This window comes from Mastacembelus armatus, chromosome 15 (genome assembly GCF_900324485.2).
Source record: "Mastacembelus armatus chromosome 15, fMasArm1.2, whole genome shotgun sequence".
Classification (NCBI taxonomy): domain Eukaryota; kingdom Metazoa; phylum Chordata; class Actinopteri; order Synbranchiformes; family Mastacembelidae; genus Mastacembelus; species Mastacembelus armatus.
Genome location: NC_046647.1, coordinates 4033446 through 4055550, shown reverse-complemented (window position 1 = coordinate 4055550; position 22105 = coordinate 4033446). Strand labels below are relative to the sequence as shown.

The window sequence follows — 22105 nt, the reverse complement described above, 5'->3', positions numbered from 1 at the left end:
ACATTTGTAAACTGAAAGGAGAGGTCCCAATGCATCAGAAGGCATTCCGAGAGACACTCGCTGTTGAGCTTTCACAGGTTGGCTCCCACAGAAGCACGCCACTATAAACTCCTGGCCCTCATGCACATCATCAGCCAGCATTCATCAGTGGTCACAAGATGGCTGGCCAACTAAGAAGCAGAAAGTGTCACTAGAAGACAGCCATAAAATGTGCTACTTGTGACAAGCCCTTGTGCTTTGTCCCCGATCGTGACTGTTACAACAAATGGCCCATAAGCCAATGTTGAAACTGTAAATATGTAAATAGTTTGTTGTGTGTGTGTTTTATTTTATATTGATATAATTACCTTTTTGGTAAGCACTTGTTCTGACAATGTTTTATTGTGAATAAAGTTTAGTTTCACTGTGGAAATGGCCATTTCACTGTGTTTTGGCTTCAATATCCTTATTTAAATAATACTGAGAGGATATCTGGATATGAAATATGATTCATATAAGTGTAAGCTTTCCAAGTCCATACCTCCCAGCTGCAGCTCTGTACAAAAAGAATTCAGGCGAGAAAAAAATGTTTTTTATTTCTATATGTTCCAACTCCTATAAATATATACAAGTTACACTTACAGTAAATCAGACTGCTGGGGTAAAAGTTCAGATGATTACCTTCACTGTTGCGCCCTCGTGGCGGTGACACGGGAAAAACAGGTGAGGACCCAAATGCTGGACAAACAGGCTTTTATTTTCCGCTACTCGGCGGGCAGGCAGACAGGGGGAACAGAAACTTATCAACTCCTTTCAGCATGGGTACAGTAACTAATGTTCCGGCAGGGAACAAAGGGAAACGGAGAACTTAAATACTAGAACCCAAAACACAGGTGAAAGCAATCTACTAATGACAGTGAACATAAAGGCACCTGGAATAAGACACAGAACAGGAACAGGAAGTTAACCAAAATAAAGTGCAAAACAGGAAACCAGGACTCGGGGCTTAACAGTACCCCCCCCCCCCAAAAGGCCAGCTCCCAGACGGCCCAAACAGTCCCAACACAATGTCCAGGGTGGGCGGGCGGGCGGGAGCAAAGTTCCATACTAAGCCCCAAACAGCGCAGAATCTTGGGTCGCTCTGGGAATCGACCCCTGGGGCACACAACGTCCGAGGCCGTTCGGGAGGACGGCCTCGGACGCAGGCGTGGGTCCGAAGCCGTTCCGGGAAGTCTGGAGACTCTGGAGGCGGCGGCAGACGAGGCGGTGCTGGGGACTCTGGAGATTCCCCAGCTGCCGCCTCAGCGGGGGCTGGTCGGGGAACTCTGCAGACTGCCGCTGCGGCTCTGGGAACTCGGCTGGCTGCCGCTGCGGATCTGGGAACTCGGCTGGCTGCCGATGCGGCACTGGGAACTCGGCTGGCTGCCGCGTCGGCGGTGGCTGGTCGGGGAACTCCACTGGCGGCCGCTGCGGCTCAGGGACTTCGGCTGGCTGCCACATCAGCGGTGGCTGGTCGGGGAACTCTGCAGGCTGCCGCTGCGGCTCTGGGAACTCTGCTGGCTGCCGATGCGGCACAGGGAACTCGGCTGGCTGCCGCGTCGGCAGTGGCTGGTCGGGGAACTCTGCTGACGGCCGCTGCGGCTCCGGGAACCTTGCTGGCTGCTTTTCCATCAGTTTGCACAACTTTGTGTAATTCAGAAAAATAGTAAAGGTGTGTGTTAATTTCTGATTAATAAAAACATAAATTAGCATATAAACATTAAATTTTCTTTTAGTTAATGAAGAAAAATGTGCATGATTGGAATGCTTAATGGGTATATAAAAAATTCATAATAATTTAAAATACTCATGTTAAGGATAAGTGTTTTACATGACAAATTGGCAGAAATGATGAAGAAAGCGTGGCGGTTTGAAACATTTTTCCCAAAACTGTATCACGTGCTATCACATAGCACAGGGGGAAGTAGAACTTGTTGCTGGTAGTGGTTATTGTGTGGTTGCGTTTTAATTGGAATTTTCTGGTGTTTCGGCCGTTTTTTTGTAATTTGTCTGTTATACTTCATACCATTATTCGCAGGATGCCTTGATCTTTTCCGACCATAATTTAATTACTTGTTGGGTTGGACTGAACATTATTAGCTATAGCCTAACTCACTAGGACACCTGCCCTGTTCTCCACTCATTCTCCTGACACCACAGCTTGATTTTTCTCCTGTTTTTTATTTATTTTTATTTATTTTATTATAATTATATTCAATTCAATTCAATTTTATTTGTATAGCGCCAAATCACAATACAAATCATCTCAAGGCACTTTACAAAAACAAAAAACCCAACAAATCCCTTATGAGCAAGCACTTGGCGACAGTGGAGAGGAAAAACTCCCTTTAACGGAAAAAACCTCCAGCAGAACTGGGCTCAGTTTGGGCGGCCATCTGCTTCGACCGGTTGGGGTGAGTGGATAGAGGAGAGAGAAAAGAACAGCAACAATAAACAACAAATAGACACTGCAGGTTGGTGGGGCCAGTAACTGCACATCAGCGATATACAGCTCCAGGACCAGGGACACCTGCAGAAGGTACAGAGAGAACAGAGAGAGAGGGAGAGAGCACAAACTAGGGGAGAGAGAGAGCACAAGGTTAGTGACATTCAATGGAGGAATATATATGTGAGGGGGGAGGAGAGGATGAGAGAGGAAGGGAAGAGAGGGGAGGGTTAGGGTAGGGGAGCTCAGTGCACCGATGGTCCTCAGGCAGTCTAGGCCTATAGCAGCATAACTAAGGGATGGTTCAGGGTTACCTGAAGCCAGCCCTAACTATATGCTTTGTCAAAGAGGAAGGTTTTAAGTCTAGCTTTAAAAGTACAGAGAGTGTCTGCCTCCTGAACCCAGACTGGGAGCTGGTTCCACAAGAGAGGAGCTTGATAGCTAAAGGCTCTGCCTCCCATTCTACTTTTGGAAACTCTGGGATCCACAAGTAGACCTGCACTCTGAGAGCAAAGTGCTAATTTTGAGACAGGACGTTCCTAATTTTGCAATGTTGCACAAGTGAAAGAAGGCAGTTCTAGAGATTTGTTTTATGTGTGAGTTAAAGGACATATCCTGGTCAAAAATAACTCCAAGGTTTTTCACAGTAGTGCTGGGGGCCAGGGCTATGCCATCTTAAGTACCTATAATTTATTGAGGTTTATAGGCCCAAATACATGTTTTTTGATGCGGAAGTGAAATTTCTCAGAAAAACATATCCTACCACCAATCCAGTGAATATTAAATTTTTTTTGTTATGAAGTGGGTGGTGTGTGGGATGAAGGAGAGGTGCACGACCCAAATGCACAACACAGTTCTTTATTAGCCTGGACCCACCAGGCACAGGCACAGGGACGTTAATTCCGCCACTCAGTGAGCAGGCAAAATAACTACGCCACTCAGCATTCAGGACAGGCAAAAATAACTACGCCACTTGGCATTCAAATGAAAAACTCTCCCTTCTCAATTGGTAACATAAGCGTACACCATGTAACCCAAGTTAATGCTCCAACAACAAACAAAGAACAACAGGGGATATAAATAGACTCAAGACAAAGGCTAACTAAACACAAGTGAAACAAATTCTAATGAACATAAAGCTACCACAACATAGGCGCTACAGGAAACTAAACGCCAAAATAAATGTCCAAACTGGAAATCAAAAATCCATCCCATGACATTTTTCAAAATCATAAATACAGTGATTTTTCCTACACCCAGATGAAATTGGTACTCCAACCTGTCATATAATAATTATATTTTATTATATTACTATTTCATCTCAAATTCAATTGAAATAATAAGGTGCAACAATTAGCTTATTACATATCAAGTGCGAGAGTAGCTGTATTGCTGACCTTTGCAAGAAGTTGGCATTATTAGCCAGACGTTGTTGACCTTTTAAGGTTTAAGGTTGGGTTTAGGGTTTAGAGTTATCAGGTGGCAGGGGGAAATGACGTCATTCTTTTCTTGCAGCCCTGGGAGAGAGAACAAATTTCTTGCTTCTAGCGGAGTATGTATAGGCCTTTATGGTCATGGCTAGGATAAGGGGTCAAGGTTATTTTAACCATAGTAGTAGTTCAGAAAAAGAAAAATATTCCTCTAACACAGTGCATTTTCGTGAAATCTAACATAATTTCTTAGGCGTGCCGAGATAGGGTTGCCACCCTTAGGGTGTCCCCCCCCCAGGGTCCCCCCCCCCACCTTTGCGCACACAGACACACACAAAGGGTGGCAACCCTGTGCTGAGATAAATGTTGGTGAAATAGACAGAAATCTACCGTATTGTGGCTTATTTCAGCAGAATAGTTTTTGCTGTGGTTAATCTTCTACCATTTCTTCATGTTAATACCACAAAATTCGTCAGAGGTTCAAAATCATATGCTCCTTTAAAGTGTTTTTGGATCAAACATGCCCTTTGGAAAGAGTTACTCACCACATAATAGGACATTAGAAACTATATAACCACTGACTTTTAAACATCACGCCATTGCCCCTGTCTTGTCGGAATTCCGACATTTTTGAAAGTCATTGAAGGGAACTAAATGACGTCACTGTTTTGTTTTTCATGGCGGGATGCGGATGCTTCGCCCTCGACTTTGTATGCCGTCTTAGAGTGAACTCAATCTATGTGACGTCTTCTGTTTTCAGAGGCGTTAACAGCTAGCTGCTAGCTGTGGATTAGGTGGCGACGTTGTTTAAAGTTGTAAACTAATTTCTAACATTAGTTTATTCTGCCAAGTTTGCTAACATTAGCTATCGAATGAGTTCTGCATGTAAGTTAATGCATGTACGTTTGATGGAAAGTTTACTGGCAAAAGACAACCCACTGCTATTACCTCTCAACAAGGAGAGAACTTTATACGACGGATTTCTTACTGTTCAGGTACCGTAACTTAGTTAATGTAGCTGTATGTGGGATGTTCCTTCGCGAACATCTGAACGACTGTCCAAACTGAACTGAATCGATTAGCTAATTTAGCGTTAAAGATTCTGTTACTTGTGTGGGAGACTATGTATATAACTTCCCACATTTGACTAATGTCCAGGAACCTCTGGTAAATTCTGCCTCTGACTTAAAAACTTTGACATTTGCACCCACTTCAAGCTATAAGTGTGCGTGAGTGTATGTCAGTGTTACCCGAATTTTGATAATATGGTAAGCAAAGATATAAGGCGATATTTTATTTAAAGAAAACTGATATTAACTACTTGCTTTACATCGAAATAAATGGCTTATCCTTTTGATTCAGACGTGGTCTGAAAAGTTGTTCTATTCTGTATGTATATTTTCTACAACGTAAAGAAACTTTATATTATCCAATTTCTGAATGGGGTTCAAATTTTCGTCACTCATGGCCCAATGGATAGAGAGTCGAGCAAAAGTTTTGGGTTTGACTCCGACAGGGGGGAGTGAATAGCCAGCGCCATTCCACGACTGAGGTGAGACCCTTGGGCAAGGCACCGAACTCCCAACTGCTCCCCCCGTTTGTTCGCTGCTGTGTGTGCACTTTGGATGGGTTAAATACAGAGCACAAACTCCGAGTAACCATACTTGGCCACAAGTCACTTCACATTTCGATGGAGGTTGAATTTTTGTCATTAGTGACTTAGTTTTAGATGTTATTGCTATTATAACATTGCACATTTGTTATTTAACTTAGGTCATGTTATGTTTTTATAGGAACAGGACTTCAGAATGAGAATACAACTCCCACCAGATCGCCAAATCAAACAGGCCAAGTATAAATGATCATCTCTCTTTCCATGAGACCCGTCTCAGACCTATTTTTGTTGTCACAAATTGTAATATATTATGTAATGTTAGAGTAATAAAGAGTGTGTCTAATTGATAGTGCTTTCAAAGCCACATAATGTGTTTTATGTACTATTTAATATTGCTGTAAGATAACCGTTATTAACTTTGTACTGTAGGCTGCACTGCAGTTGGCAGTTAAAGCACCTGTTGCGTGGATATGAGCACATAGTGAAGCAGGTAAACATGTGTAAACTGTGTTGTAATATGCTGCTTGTTGCGTCACAATATTTTGTGTTCTGTTGTGTCAGCCGTCTTTGACTGAGATCACAGTGATCATTGTGTTTCATGTTTTTTTGTCATGTCATTTTGACTCCTTTGTGTATGCTGCATTCGGCGTTCCTGTGCTTTCTGTCACTCATCAAGGCTTGCCTCACTCAGAAGCAGAGAAAAATATTTTTCACTGTTTAATTAACATTGCCTGGAAAATGTCCCTATTTGTTATGTAGCCCCTCAGGGTTATTTGGATGAGATTGATATTTCACCCCGGGCTGCAAAGTTCATTATTTTCACAGCCTCTAAGCTATCATTAATTATTAAAGCTGGTGGCAGCCCCCATTAATCACAAACACTGTGTTTGATTTGAATGGCTGGCTAGAGGAAAAAAATAGACACTATCACTTCATTATCCTCCCATTCAAAGATGTCTTTTCTCTCTTCTTTGACTACCCACAGAGGCTGCAGCAGTCGGCTGATCTTGTCAGTTTCATTCTGGAGCTGAAGACTGTCTTGGTAAGGAGGACAGTGACACACTGGCTAGCAGAGTCACTTTTACATTGTTGCTTTCTGAATACAAAGTAAATGGGAACCTTCAGGTTCTATCAATAGCCATGATTGTGAGGCACAAATGTACATGTGTGTTTTGTTAGATTAATGAAAACTGTAAGAGCTTTCCACCAAACAAAGACATATGACTTATTGCCCCCGGTTCAGTTTTGCTGCATTCATCTAGTTCGCTTTTTGCAGAAAGACGATGATGTAGTGACGTTAAGTTGTGATATGATGCACATACAAACCTAGACTTAAATAAATAGCGTTCTCTCTCTGCTATTGCAGGAATTGGGCCTGAAGAGAAGTTCTGAGTGTATCGCCATTCCACCTCCACAGTATTACTCACAGCTCATCTCTGAGATGGAGACCCTTGGATGGGACATGTAAGTGGGTAACTAGCAGCTATAGCTCTGGTTTTGTCTCTGCATTCTTTTCACTAGTAGTGCAAAATGCATTTATGAAAAATGTTAATCACGTTTGTATGTCGGTTTCCTAAATATTTGTTTTATGTTTAGAACTAAAATATAATGTTTAGATCATTTTCTGGTATAAATGAGGGGGCCTTAATTCTCAATCTGCATGTTACTTTCTCAAGCAGCAATTCATTATTTTGTCTAGAAGTGTGGAATGTGCAAAACAATGCAGAGCTTTTGGCCAGTCAGATAAATTAAAGCATGCATTCCTGTAGAATTTTTTTTTTACTATGGTCATAGTAGATGTGAGATAAGATGGAACATCCACTACAGTGAGGACTTTAGAGAGTTGGAAAGTTGGAGAGTTGCACAGCACACCCCATCAGTGCAGCCTGTGCTAAACCCCCACTGCAATGTGATGGAAATTGAAGTTTAGAAATGCTCAAATTTCCAAACATTAAGCATCTAATGTTGACAAACCAGTCACTATGCTGATACGTAGATTGTGTTGCTACTTATTAACCATCAGATGAATCTAGTAGATATTTACGCTAATTTCATCTAAGGTTTAATGTCTCTGTCAGTTTAGTACAAATGACCCTGCAGTGTCATCTACAGGCTGCCCGTGGTGCATTTTGCGTTATTCTTGCATTATTCTTCATCCATGTGCTTTTATGTATAGTACATATATACTGCAGCCTGACCATGGCTTAGCTCCACTCTGCTCTATCTTATCAGGAATCAGTAATCAAACAATGGCGATAGGTTGAACTAAGAATATAGATGATATCCCAACCTTACTGTATTTGACCATAAGATGTTAACAACATCACTCACTAACACTCATCTCACTGCATGTTTATGAACAAGTGACAGAATTATTTCAAATCTGCAGTTGCTTCAGTCCACATGCTCCTTCATATAGCATGTGCACTTTGGTATACAATGCCTTGGTGTCGTGTTGTGCGAAGGAGGAGGACCCACACACAGATATGAGTGAGCAAATATTTATTAACAAGTTCAATTATCGGAGAGGACGAAGGGCGTCTCAATCCGGGGAGCTTTTTCTCTGGGAAAGCGGGAGTTTGCTGGCGACCGGCAAGGAAGGAATGGCCGGGGAGACCACGAGCGGCGTGTGTCAGACCTAGACCAAAATACGGGGGTCTGGCCCAATGACGCCCCAGGGTGTAAGGTGACTCACCCATTAGGCAACTGAAAACCTGGGAATGTTCAGGAGGGCTATTTGGGGAAAAAATCTCACCTGAGATTCTCCAGTGCCGAAGCAGCCAGACCCCCCAGCGCCGCCTACTCGGCCAGTGCTGTTTGGGAAAAAATCTCTGGGAAGGCCCCTCGGGTGAGCTGAGGTCTGAGGTGAGGAGCCGGCCGGGAATGGCTGTGAATGGCTGGCGGAGACTGAGATGAAAAGCTGGCTGAAGGCTCAGGTGAGGGACTAGCCGGAAACTCAGGTGAAGGGCTGGCCAGAGGCTCAAGTGAGGGGCTAGCTGGTGACTGAGGTGAAAACCTAGCCATGGACTGAGGTGAGTGGCTGGCCAGAGACTGAGGTCAGGGGCTGGCCGGAGACTGAGGCTAGAGGATAGCTGGAAACTCAGATGAAGGGCTGGCCGGAAACTCGGGAATGACTGGCCGGCGACTGAGACAAAGAACTAGCTGGAAACTTGGGGAAATGGCTGGCCAGAACTTCTTCGGGGATGCTGTTGTCGGCGCACAGAGGCCCTGGAAGCAGAATTTGAGCCTCATCAGGGACGCTGTCATCGGCCGACTGAGGCACTGAGGTCTGTCTCTTCGGACGATGGCAACGCTGTCATCAAGGCTGCAGAGCAGGGGAGTCTGGTGACAAGACTGGAGACTCTGGCCAGCGGCATTGGAGGCTCTGGCTGCTGCAGCTCTAGAGGCTCAGGCTGCTGTGGCTCTGGCTGAGGCGGCTCTGGAGATTGTGGCCGAGATGGCGGCGCTGGAGCCCCTGGCCGAGTAGGCGGCGCTGGAGACCCTGGCTGAGTAGGCGGCACTGGGGGTCTGGCTGCTTCGGTGCTGGAGACTGGCAGCGAGAAGGCAGCTCTGGGCTCCGGCTGCGGGACCTGAGATGCGGCTTAGCCCCTCTGACGGGACAAGGGGCTGAGGGAGTGAAAGCTCCGGCTGAGGGAGTGAGAGCTCAGGTTGGCAGGTTAGGCTCTCTGGTGAATTAGCTGGAGATGGAGTTGACCCATTCCCACGTTACCTTCGTCATCACACTGTGGGCGTGCAGCTAACGGGGACAGGGGCGAGGTCCCATGGAGTCAGGGGCTGAGCCTTGAGTTCCTGCCATATGGCATATGGCGTTGAAGGCTGGAGAACCGGCAAGAAAACCTGGGGAACCGGCAGTGAGGCTTGGAGAGCTGGTGGAGAAGCCAGGGAATCCGGTGGTGAGGACCAGAGATCTGGAGGTGAAGCCTTGAGAGGCAGCGGTGAAGTGTGTAACGCCGACGGGGAGGAGTAGAAAGCCGACATCGGCAACTGAAGAGTGGAAGGTCTAAGCACCAGCGAAGAGAGGTTGATACCCGGCGGTGTGGAAGGCTGAAACGCCTGCGGGGAGGGGTCGAGAACCGGCGATGAGACCAGGGCAGGCGGTGGGGAGGGTTGAAGTGCCGCGAGGCATAGCTGCTTTGCCTCGTGGATGGGGAATTGCTGGCTCCTGCACGCCTCCAGCAGGGTGTATAGGGAGGAAAAAAGCAAAAAGAAAACATCTGTGCCCCCTTTTCTGATACACCGAGCGCTGAAGCAGTCGCTTCTGCTGGGCACATGCGGCCATTTTGAGGCAAAGTTGGAAAGCGGCGAGGGACTCCCATAAGGGATGCTCCCCGAGTGTTTCCCTTTCTGGATCCGCTAGGTCAATCAGTGGCCAGTTTGTTCTGTCGTGTTGTGCGAAGGAGGAGGACCCACACGCAGATCTGAGTGAGCAAATATTTATTAACAAGTTCAATTATCGGAGAGGAAGGGCATCTCAATCTGGGGAGCTTCTTCTCTGGGAAAGCGGCAACTTGCTCCTGACTGGCTGGGAAGGAATGGCCTGGGAGAACATGAGCGGTGTGCTGGCAGCAGGTGTGTCAGACCTCACCAGGTTAGAGATGTGCAGGTGACCTGCAAGGTAAGTGGGTGGTAGGTATATGTTTAGCCTTTTTCGTAGAAAGAGAGCCGTGAGTAGTTTCTACCGAGGAATTAAACTGACGACCTGGCGACGTGACTGGAGAAGACAGAGGCTATTATGGTTGTGGGATGTCGAATGATTACACGCCTCCTCACCTGGCACACCTGTAAGTAATAAACTAAGAAGAGAGACGGACACAGAAGAGGGAGAGAGACACACGAGGACAAGGAGTGGGGCTGCATTGTTGCCTCATGACACTTGGAGGCCTGGCAAGAAAAAAGAAAGAAAGTTTTCACCACATTTATTTCAGTGTACCAGCATAAGCCTCTAGAAATGATTCAACTGGTTTTCAACAAGGTATGAAAACCAGAGAGATGTAACTATGATCAGTATTACAACAATAAACTACTGCTGGAATACTATTGCAGGAAAAACCACTAAATGTAAATTGTAGTTTAAATTGCTTTACAGCAAATTCGTATCCACTTTCAATGAAAAACATGTTCCTTCCCATTTACATGGTATCAGGACACTCTGAAAGTAATTTGCTTGCAGACTTGCTTGCTGTATATCAATACTATGTTATTTCTATTTCTCTATAGAAGCTGAGAAGTAGAGAAAAAATAGTCAGTTATAACCAACTCATATGCCAGAGATGAGGAGGGGTTATAAATGAAACGGTAACTTAATAATAATTATGAATATTATGCTTTTAACTTTTGCGTATTTTCCCAATACGGCTGAAAGACTCCACTGATATAAATGGCTATATCAAGAATTCCTTGTCTTTTTCTGCCAGCAGTCTAAACTAAGCTTCAGCAACACAGCCCCACATTAACAAATGGCTCTTAATGAGTTCCTTATTTTTAGTTATTGAGTTAGAGTTAAATTCAGGTCACATTTAATAACTCTGAGCCCACGTGCAGCGACAGGCCTGGCTAATGCTGTCAATTCCACTCGTCAGGAGAGAAAGGAGATGGGGAGGGGCTGTTGATAGGAAGATATCTTGGATTAAGCCTTCACTGCTGGACTCATTTTCCACTTTCCTATTAATGATCATGGCTGCAATTATGATATTAGCAAAATGCAAATGGCCCTAATTGAAGACTCTCTGGTTGTAATGGTGGTGGTGGGGAGGGGGGTATGCAGGTATGTTTTACACTGGAAATGGGACCAACATAATTTTTAGTGTCATGTTACGGTCAGGAGGCATTATACACAGTGGCCCTCAATCTCCAAAGCACTTGAGATTCGCTTAGCGTCTTAATTGGTATGGGTTGTGCTAATAGGCACCAGGGGTTTTCATCAGAAATTCTGTCTGCTGATTGAACCAGGTAACAGAGTCTGTCTCTCGCATCTCTCTGTCTCCATTTCTGCATTTGCGAGTGTGGTCATCTTAATTGGCTGGAGATGGCATACCATGTGTTAATTAATAAAAAACCAAGGTCGAGTAGGTCAGAAGTTGCCCACCATCACACTGTGTCACCCAAATGTAGCCCTCAAAGCTCATTATGGGCACAGCTGGCCTTTTGGTGAATGCACTGAGCACTGTCAGATTGTTTCTCTACTCTTCTGAGGCCAGTTAGTGGTGGCTCACTGACTACAGGGTTCTGCAGGGTAAGTAAATAGGTGTGTCTCTAGAGTTTGTAAAATTTGTGCATTTCTTGTGCACTCTCTTTGCGCATACATTATGTTAGTGTGCATGACTTGCATTGTCTTCTATTCCCTCAGTCATACCCTGTGTATGCCATCATTATAAATATGAATTTCAAATGCAAGTCAGTTAAGAACTACATATGTGTTAATCTCACTAGTCGTTGTCAATACGAACAAAAAATAAAAAAATCAAGTACAAATGTGCATAGTCTGCAGCAGCTCACTTGACCATGTAGTTGCAAATGGGATGCTCTCATCAGTCTTCCCAGCAGGACGTCTGACTTTCATGCTGTTTCCATCATAACCAAGTAACAGGTGCCAGCTAGTTCTAACTATACTGGGTTTGAGATGACAGAAGAGAGGGGATGGAGATGGGTGTGTCAGCAATACACCTATAAGTTTTGTAACTGTCAATAATGTTTGCAGAGAACTAAACCTTTTAAGGTGGGCACTGGTTTGAGTTTTCTGCTCTTAATACAGAATTAAATAAGTGGTATGATTATGTCTCTTTTTATGCCAAAATTTTCAACAACTTTAATATCCACTTGAAAAGTGACTATTTTGCCAGACAATTTTTTTCTTAAAGCAACACTAAATTTTGCTCACAGTTTCCCCCATCTGGTTGAGAAGCGCAATTGTCTGTTACCAGTGTCGTAAATACTGTTGCTGTATTAGCTTCCCTATGGGCAGTGCAGCACATGTAAATTTGTTGACTAAGCTGACAGAACTGGTGAATCCAGAGTGTAAGCCTGTCCGATATTGATTCAATTCAGTTTTATTTGTATAGCGCCAAATCACAATTCAGTCATCTCAAGGCAGATCCATGCTCAGTTTGGGCGGCCACGGCCTCGACCAGTTTGGGTGAGTGGATAGAGGAGAAAGAAAAGAACAGCAACAATAAACAACAAATACACTGCACGTTGGTGGGACCAGTAACTGCACGTCAGCGATATACAGCTCCAGGACCAGAGACAACTGCAGAAGGTACAGGGAGAGAGGACAGATAGAGAGGGAGAGAACGAAGTTAGTAACAATCAATCGTGGAATATGCATTTAAGTGGAGGGGAGGGGTAGGGTAGGGGAGGGGAACTTAGTGCACCGATGGAGAGTCCTCAGGCAGTCTAGACCTATACCAGCATAACTAAGCCTAACTATAAGCTTTGTCAAAAAGGAAGGTTTTAACTCTAGCCTTAAAAGTGCAGAATGTGTCTGGCTCCTGAACCCAGACTGGGAGCTGGTTCCACAGGAAAGGAGCTTGCCTCCCATTTTACTTTTGGAAACTCTGGGAACCACAAATAGACCTGCACTCTGAGAGCAACGTGCTCTATTGGGATGATATGGTACTATGAGGTCTTTAAGGTATGAAGGAGATTGATCATGTAGGGATTTGTATGTGAGGAGAAGGATTTAAAATTCTATTCTGGATTTTACAGGTAGTCAATGAAGAGAAGCTAGTATAGGAGAAATATGATCTATCTTGCTAGTTCCTATCAGGACTGTGGCTGCAGCATTTTGGATTAACTGGAGACTTTTTATGGAGATACTGGGACATCCTAAATAGTAATGAGTTACAGTAATCTAGCCTTGAAGTAACAAATGCATGAACTAGTTTTTCTGCATCATTTTGAGAGAGGATGCTCCTAACTTTGGCAATATTGCCAAGGTTAGGAGGTTTTTCACAGTAGTACTGGGGCCCAGGGCTATGCCATCTAAAGAAAGTTATATTGTTAGTAAAGCTTTTTCTGAGGTTTTTAGGCCCAAATACAATAACTTCTGTTTTCTCTGAGTTTAAAAGTAGAAAGTTACTGGTCATCCAGGCCTTTATGTCCTTTAGGCACACCTGAAGTCTGGCTAACTGGTTTGTGTTATCAGGTTTCATAGATAGATAAAGCTGAGTGTCATCTGCATAGCAGTGGTAATTAATAGAGTGCTTCCTAATAACATTGCCTAAAGCAAACATGTACAAGGTGAACAGAATCAGTCCTAGCACAGAGCCTTGTGGAACTCCATAACTAACCTTTGCGTGCGTGGAAGGTTCATCATGGACATGAACAAATTGGAACCTGTCCGATAAATAAGATTGGAACCACTTTAATGCTGTTCCTTTGATTCCAATCACAAGCTCCAGTCTCTGTAATACGATGCTGTGGTCAATGGTGTCAAATGCAGCACTAAGGTCTAGCAGGACAAGTATAGAAACAAGAGTATTATCTGAGGCTAAAAGAAGATCGTTGGTGACTTTTAACAGTGCTGTTTCTGTAATATGATGTGATCTAAATCCTGATTGAAAATCTTCAAATAGTTCATTCCTGTGTAAGTGGTCTGATAGTTGCTTAGCAACAGCTTTTTCAAGGATTTTAGAAATAAATGGTAGGTTGGATATTGGTTTATAATTAGCCAAGACTCCTGGATCAACACTAGTCTTTTTGAGAAGGGATTTCATTACTGCAGTCTTAAAAGCCTAAAAGCCTGGTATGTAGCCTGATACTAGAGATAAATTTACCAAATCTAATAAGGCAGGTTAGTCAGGATGGGGTCTAAGACACATGTTGATTTAGATGAAGCAACTGCTGACCTGAATTCAGAGAGATCTAAACATGAGGTCTTATAGATGATTCAGGAGCTACTGTAGTAGAAGATTCTTTTATGGCAGCTATAGGAAGCATCTGATGAATTTTATCTCTAATTGTTATGGTTTTATTCTTAAAGAAACTCAAAAAGTCATCACTGCTGAGAGCTAAGGGAACACTGGGCTCAACAGAGCTGTGACTTTTTGTCAGCCTGGCTACAGTGCTGAAAAGAAACTTGGGATTGTTCTTATTTTCCTCTATTACTGATGAATAGTATGCAGTTTTGGCTTTACAGAGAGCTTTTTTATATGTTAATAGACTGTTTTTACAGACTGGATAAAATTGTTCTAAATTTGTGTAATGCCACTTCCTTTCCAGCCTTCGTGATGCCTGCTTTAAGGTACGAATATGTAAACTGTACCATGGAGCTAATCTCCTCTGATTCACTAACTTCTTTTTCAGAGGGGCCACAGTGTCAAGAGTTTCATGCAGTGAGGCTACAGCACTGTCAACAACATAATCAACTTGGTGGGGAGTAGGATTGAGGCAGCTGCCCTCCACTATGTTGGCACATGGCATAGATGTAAATAAAGATGGAATCATTTCCTTAAATTTATTAAGAGCTTTGTCAGATCTGCTGTAGTGGAATTTTCTTCCAAATGCTGCATGATCCATTATCATAAATTCAGAAGTTCTTAAAGAATGATCTGACAAAAGAGGATTTTGGGGAAAAGGGTGTGATTGAAAGGGTGGGTTTATTAACATTTTCAGGGAAACCAATTTAATCTAATATCGAATTAAATGCAGTGCTGAGACTATTATTTTCAACATCTACATGAATGTTAAAATTTCCCACTATAATGACTTTATCTGAACTAAGCACTAAATCAGACAGGAAGTCTGGAAATTCAGTTAAAAACTCTGAGTAAGGGACAGGTGGACGGTACACAATGACAAGTAGAACTGGTTTTTGTGTTTTCCAGTTTGGATGTGAGAGGCTAAGAGTAAGGCTCTCAAATGAGTTCTAACTGTTCTGAGGATGAAAGTTTAATAATAAGTTTGAGTGGAAGATTGCAGCTACTCCTCCACCTCGACCTGTGCTTCGAGGAACATGACAATTTTTATGACTGAGGAGTTGATTCGTTTAGACCGATTCGTGTTCAAGCCTGTGTCTGATCTCTCTTCTTTTCTTCACTTCCTCTGACAAAACACTCTTTGGTTTCTTTGCTGGCTTTGCCATGGCGTTGGTTTTGAGAATTCTGTGTTAGATTGTTTCGTCTTATAGTTGGCTGTTGGCTAACAGGTCACACACTCTTCCACTGGCAGAAGATGGGGGGCTGAGTGATCCTACCTGAACATGAAAGTTACATAGTGCGGATGCAGCTCAGGTTGCAGTGGTGGTAGAATTCGTCCAGTTAAGAGTTGTTCTTCCACTGAAATCATTTTAAAGACATTATTTTAAGGTCGAAAAACTATGTGGTGTTACTTTTGCTAACATACATAGTTCCTCTGTTTTCACCATAAATTTCAGTTTGTGACATTAACCTATAAATTATTTTCTGACATTATGGCTAGGCATTTGAGTGTTAGCTGTAGCCCAAATGATGTGCAAATTAGAAAGCTGAAATTTAATTAGCAAATCATTTGGATTCAGTAAGCAGATTCAAGCTTCATTTGGGTTTGATAATATTCTCTCAAACTCAGCTCTGTCAGTGTAGAAAATATACATAGTCTTTTTAACATAATGTGTGAGAGTAATTGCAGTTTGTACTATGGTGCTAGCATGCTGCAGGTAGGACAGTGTGAGTTGAAAACTTGCAGAAACTTTGCACTCTGCCTATTAGACTTAACAGACAACCACAGAAACACCCAATATTTAGTGATTTACTTTTGAGATAACCAGTACTCTTTTATTCATGCTTTCTGCAAACACCAGCACTTTATTTTGCCAGTTCAACGACTTATTTGTTTTATTCATGTATTGGATCCTTGTCACTTTGTTCACTTGCATAGATTTATTTACTGTCTTGCTTGACATGTTTGTATTTTTAGCAGAAATGGGTATTTTATGGTACCATACAATGTTTGTCTACCTAAAGTAACTTGGGCATTGTCCATTCAAAAAGTTCTCAGCTGCTACTAGTTTTGACCTTCTAGTTGTACTGATATTGGTATTGACATATCTTTTTATATGTATATGTGTGTGTATGCAGGTGGTTTTAGTGATAGCTGAGTAAGTGTGTTAGCAGAAATTTGTCTCAGGTCAGCATGCAACTGCTTTGTCCAACTGGCAAAATCATATCATGTGTATGTATGCATGGATGTTTGTGTGCATATGACACTTCAGCAATGTTGGCCGTCACTGGGTTTTGATTGTAATTGTGTGAACAAGCAGACAGCTTTATGAGTCGGGCAAATCGGACACAGCGTCCAATCATTCCATCACTTCCCTGTGTGTGTGTCATTCCTGAGCACACCACTCACATCACTTTTCTCTACAACACTTGATAAATCCCCAGCAGATATACAGCCATGTCAGCCTCTGCACAGAGCATCCATCGTGATGTACTGTAAATCTGGAGGAGGACTTTTGTCTTAGATCAGTCTTTTGTTTTCAGGACTCAGTAGATGACTGAATAGGGTGGGGTGGTGGGCTGACTAGAGCAACAGTAAATTTAGCAGCACTGTTCCCTCCAGCTGGCTCATATTACCTGTAGTCATTTGAGCCATTGTTTAGTGCAGGTTTGGGGATGTGTTGACACTGTTCAAAATTCATTTACACCTGAATGTGGTAGGTTCTACCACATTTTTTTAAGTTTGATTTAGAAGAAACAATAAATGGTAACATATTCTAAAACAAGGTCAGGCTTCTTCTTTTCTTTGTCGCTCTTAACAGTGCAGTGTGGTTTCATGCCTACAATTCCCACCATTCAGGTTTTCCTCTAGAATATTGCTTGTTTTGTCATTGTGGAAGAGTTTCTACATCATATGGGTAGTCAAGAGACACGCAGAAGCTTTTCCTTGAGACCCTGACTAATCAAATCCTTCTAATTTGTGACTTTTCAAGCAGGATGACCATTAAGCTATTCAACTGATATGATTTGACTAGGTTGTTTTCAGTTATTTTCAAATTGTAACATAAACCTAAATTATATTTTTTTCAAATGTCTTGTGTTTATCAAAATTAGTCTTTGAATTTGTCAATGCTGATTAGTATAAAATTTGAGCATTATTTTACTGTGTGATGAGATGTGTGTAAGTGATGTAAAGATTTGCAGTGGTATGTATCAATGAGGTGATGTGCTGACTGAATGGTCCTCAGATTAGTTACTATTGTACATTTAACATGTACATAAAGTCAGTGTGTATCCTTGCAATTTTATTAGAACGCATAAAACCCAAGGCAGTTCTGGTGACCCAGGTTGAAAGAAATTTGCTCTCAGCCTCAGCATAATTCGATGTGTTGTATTCCAATAGAGGAAAAAATTTAATTAGAGGAAAAATGTCTGTAGTTATGTCCTATTGTATTTGGGTCTAAATGTGGAACTGTAGCATGATGTAATGTCACTATGTTGATATCTGGAGTGATAAATCTAAAGGCAGAGTTGATGACTCAATATTGCTCCCTGCTGCTGTGATTAATGATGGATGATGGCTGCTGTCAGTGTTCAGTGTTATATGTAGCCTTCTGTGTGAATGCACGTTGATTTATGGCATATGTATTGTGTGTGTCCATCTTCAGGCTGCTTTTCATAGACACTGAGTTCCAAACGTTGAAACTGAAGGCAGAGGACTCCTCCGGAAGGCAGCACATTCTCACTATTAAATTCAAGTCCAAGGTAAGACACACACTTGTATGCACAGGAGCATACACACAAACACACACACAGAGTTTACAGTAAGGACTGGATCATTTTAACACAGAAATTATTCATCATCAAATGGAATACTCTGCATCTTAATGTTGACCTACAGACAATCTAGATCCAAACAGGTCGACTTCACCAAGCGCATACTGGATCTTGATAGCAAATGACTGATTTACATTTGTATCCCAATATCCAGGTCAAACTGGAGAAGGTGTGCATAGACCTGATAACCCACTGTGACTGAGATATAGCACAGATAAAACATCTCCACACAGACCTCAGCATGATAGAAAAGCTTCCTCTATGCATAGGGAATTCCAGTATACCCACACTTATCTGTATAGCTGTTGTTTCTGCTTGCTCCTTTTCAGAGAAGCACACAAAACCTTTTATGTGTCAGTGAAAGAGGGAGAAGGACCCAAATAAATGCAGGACACAAGTTTATTAGGCGTGTTACGAAAAACACACCCTAGGCTCTAGCATGAACAGCACAACGCTAACAACAAACACTAATCTGGTGGTGAACAAAGGAAATGGGCTGGTATAAATAGTCTCTGGAAAAGAGTCCAATCAAACAGGTGAAACTAATGAACATTAAGGATGTCCCTATCAACCCTTTTCCCCTGATTCCAGTTTGGGTCATTTAATATTCAGTCCCAATTGGATTTCTCATTATTTAATAATTATTGAGAAAGCTGCCAACTGGACATATCACTATAAACTGTAATTAAATTTGCAAGGTATTTAGGTGAAAGTATAAACTATTATTATTACAGAAACTTCATGTACTTGAAACTAATATTTTACTGTTTATACTGTCGGGATATCTTTCTCACTCCTGCATCTCTGAATAAGTTCCCTTAAAAGGTTCTTTCGTGTAGTGACACAAAGGCTGTCAATTTACCTGGAGAGTAGAGAGTAAAGAGTTTGACACCTCAGTGCAGAAAGCTGGAATCCCAGGTTTTTCTGGATGCTTGGAGCACACAAACATGATCTGGCACTCAATTCAGTCAGCAAAGAGAAAAAAAAATAGACTTGCATGTGGTTTTCTTAGATCTAGCAAATGCCTTTGGACCTGTACCACATAGTGTACTGTGGAAAGCACTACATTACTTTAAAGTACCAGAGTTAGTAAATGGTTAGTGACATCCAGGTATGCTTTACAACAAAAGAGTTCACTAAAGTATGGCAACAATTAGAAACAGGCATTATGGCAGGATGCACAATTCCACTATTAGTTTTTACTATGGCAATGGAAGTTATTATTAGGGCATCTAAGTGGGTTGCAGGATAGGAGAGGCTCCAGTCAGGACAGCGGTTACCACCAATTACTTGCATACATGGATGACATGACAACCATCACTACCACTGTACCATGTACAAAGAAACTATTGGATAAGTTGCTTTCTAATTTGAAGTGGGCCAGGATGAAGATTTGCAGACAAGAAGTTTTGTCGAGATGGGGAAGCAATTCCGACAGCGTTAGAAAAACCAGTCAGAAGTTTAGGCTGGTGGTACATTAGAGCTCTCAGTGATAAAGAGCAGGTCCAGGATCTGAGGAAGCAGGTGATTGATGGCATTAAAAGAATAACACTCATAGTACTACCAGTGTTTGGTGAATTTTATTTCTAGCAAATAGTGTGGTGTTTGGGCAGGTAAAGTGCCATGAAGCTTTGGGGCTTTCCCTCAAATTGTGCTGGAAAAGATTCAAAGCTTTGGGGTTTCAGAGCAGTGACATCTGGTGGTGGACTGCAGTCATGGCAGCCTGTGAAGAGCTGGACCGAAGCACAGACAGTGGTTCACCGTTTCACGCCTATGTCCCATTTCAGCAATAAAGGTTCAGTTAAGACTGTGTTCATTTTACTCTACTGTTGTTCTTTGTAACTATAAATAAATACCTATGCATCATTACTTCATTATACATAAAGAAAATTATTTCTAAATGCATTGCTTTATACTATATGTTTGAATTATTAACCATTTGGGAAATGGCAGACTTATAAGAGAATTCTTGTGCCCAGAGGCAGTGTGAGGGCAGAGAGGTTTTTCATAGGTTTTTATTCAAAATATAAAGCCACAATATAATATGTTTTCATCTGTAGCAGGCTTTAGTCGGTTCCTTCTTTGGCATACTATTTTCCCTGCTTTTGAAAATGTATGTTCACACAGAAAGGATGACACTGGAATACAGAGGTACTTGCAAGCCAATTTCCACAAGTGGGGATAAAGTGTCCTGCGATGTTGTTCTCGCATCATATGAGACAGAAAGAGAAATTATCTATAATGGAATAAAATAGTTTACATTTCAGCAATACCTAGTAAAAAAAACACTAAAATCTGAATTTTCACCATGATACTGGCACATGCATTGCTAACATGGTGTTGAGCATCCACATGGCTGTGCAGCAGTGCTCACAGGTCGTACTCTTGGTCTTGGTTGTACCCCCCCAGTGTACAATGAGGCTCAGTGAGTGCCTGTGGACACTTGCTATCGGTGTGCATTTGGAGGTTGCAAAACCTAACATCCTTGAACCTTGGGTCCAAAATTGTAGCCACAGATAAGGGTGTTACTTTTTCAAGGCCACTGAGTTTATCTGTCAAATAATTTTTAAAATTACTAGCCAGTGAACCACCAATGCCAGAGACCATTTGGGAACACTGAGCAGAACTGAAATGTTTTAACATTTTGGTGAGTGGAATCACCTTGTACCCTGACACTCGTTTCTCCTTTGAAATCTCAGTTGTCTGATGAAATGGCCTGAGTACTGCGATTTATGGTTTATGGTGTCATATTTATCAGCACTGAAGGGTGTTATGTCAGCGCTCAGCAATGCCAGTGCTGCCCCCAGTGGTTCTCTCTGCTCATACAGAAGCTGAAACAGAGAAAAAAAGTGGTGTTCCATTGGGTGCCCACCTCTTAAATCAATTTACTCTGTTACATGCCCTTACTGGTTTGGATTGCACACAACTTTTCTTTTGCTGTGGTGCTTGGCTTGAAGTGTCCCATGATTTTGCGATTTAGCTCCGGAGTGTGGGAAAGTGATTTCCTCACCCCCAGATTCAGCATGTGTTCATAGCTGTAAATGTGTCTGATGTTCAATTGATTGACAGTTGTTATGGGCTCCATTGGTAACCACGCCACTAACTTTGTTTTTTATTTCTCACTCAGCCAATAAAGCACCAGTAGCTTCTTCTATATGAGCTTCTGAGTGGGTCAGGGGAAAATGCTGTAGCCATAAAACTCTGGCCAAATCCAAATCTTCCTTTAAATAATGGCTTGTAACTACCAGATACGTATCCATATTAATGGATGTCCACAAGACCTGCTTCAGCCATGGTCCTCTCCTCTGTATCTTGCCTTCACCATTGCCTTCACAGATTTTCTGCCCGGAATGATGAAAAGGAAAGTTTCAAAATCCTTTGTTCTCAATCAACGCTCAACATTCACAGGATTGCTAGCTTGCTGTACATGACTGCTGTCATGCCTGGCATTCAGATGTCTCAACATGGATGAGGTTTTATTACTGTAAGACAACTCTTGCGTGCACAACAAGCAACACACCTAAAGATAATTATATTTTTGAGACCAATCTAACATAGGCAAGGCAGTTGGCACAACTCAACAAAACATCATTGAGAGGGTGCTCTCAGAGCCATATTGATGTCCTATTTTGAAGTAATAAAAGCAATAGCATTAGTACATTAGCAAAGAGAGGGCAGAAAGCAACATATGTTATGCCACCAGGTTTAATATAGGGAGTGCTGGAGCATGATCTGGTCATGGGGCCTAGAAGATATTTGACGGTGTGGCCTGATAACCCCCTCTTTGGGGCCACATGACAGGGCAATCTAGATAGGGAGCTTC

The 22105-nt window shown here is 42.4% G+C and overlaps 1 protein-coding gene across 5 annotated transcripts in view; it reads left to right on the top strand.

Moving 5' to 3' along the window:
* Positions 1-4579: 4579 nt before the first annotated feature.
* fancl (FA complementation group L) overlaps positions 4580-22105 on the top strand; it is a 33922-nt gene continuing 16396 nt past the window's right edge. For 3 of the 5 annotated variants that reach the window (XM_026310140.2, XM_026310137.2, XM_026310135.1), the window contains exons 1-6: positions 4580-4889; positions 5688-5752; positions 5939-5999; positions 6495-6551; positions 6876-6973; positions 18114-18210. In XM_026310140.2, coding sequence (XP_026165925.1) covers positions 4767-4889; positions 5688-5752; positions 5939-5999; positions 6495-6551; positions 6876-6973; positions 18114-18210 — 501 coding nt within the window. In that variant the 5' untranslated portion in view covers positions 4580-4766. The remainder of the gene's footprint in view (positions 4890-5687; positions 5753-5938; positions 6000-6494; positions 6552-6875; positions 6974-18113; positions 18211-22105) is intronic. The other 2 variants (XM_026310138.2, XM_026310136.1) reach the window with 1 other exon arrangement.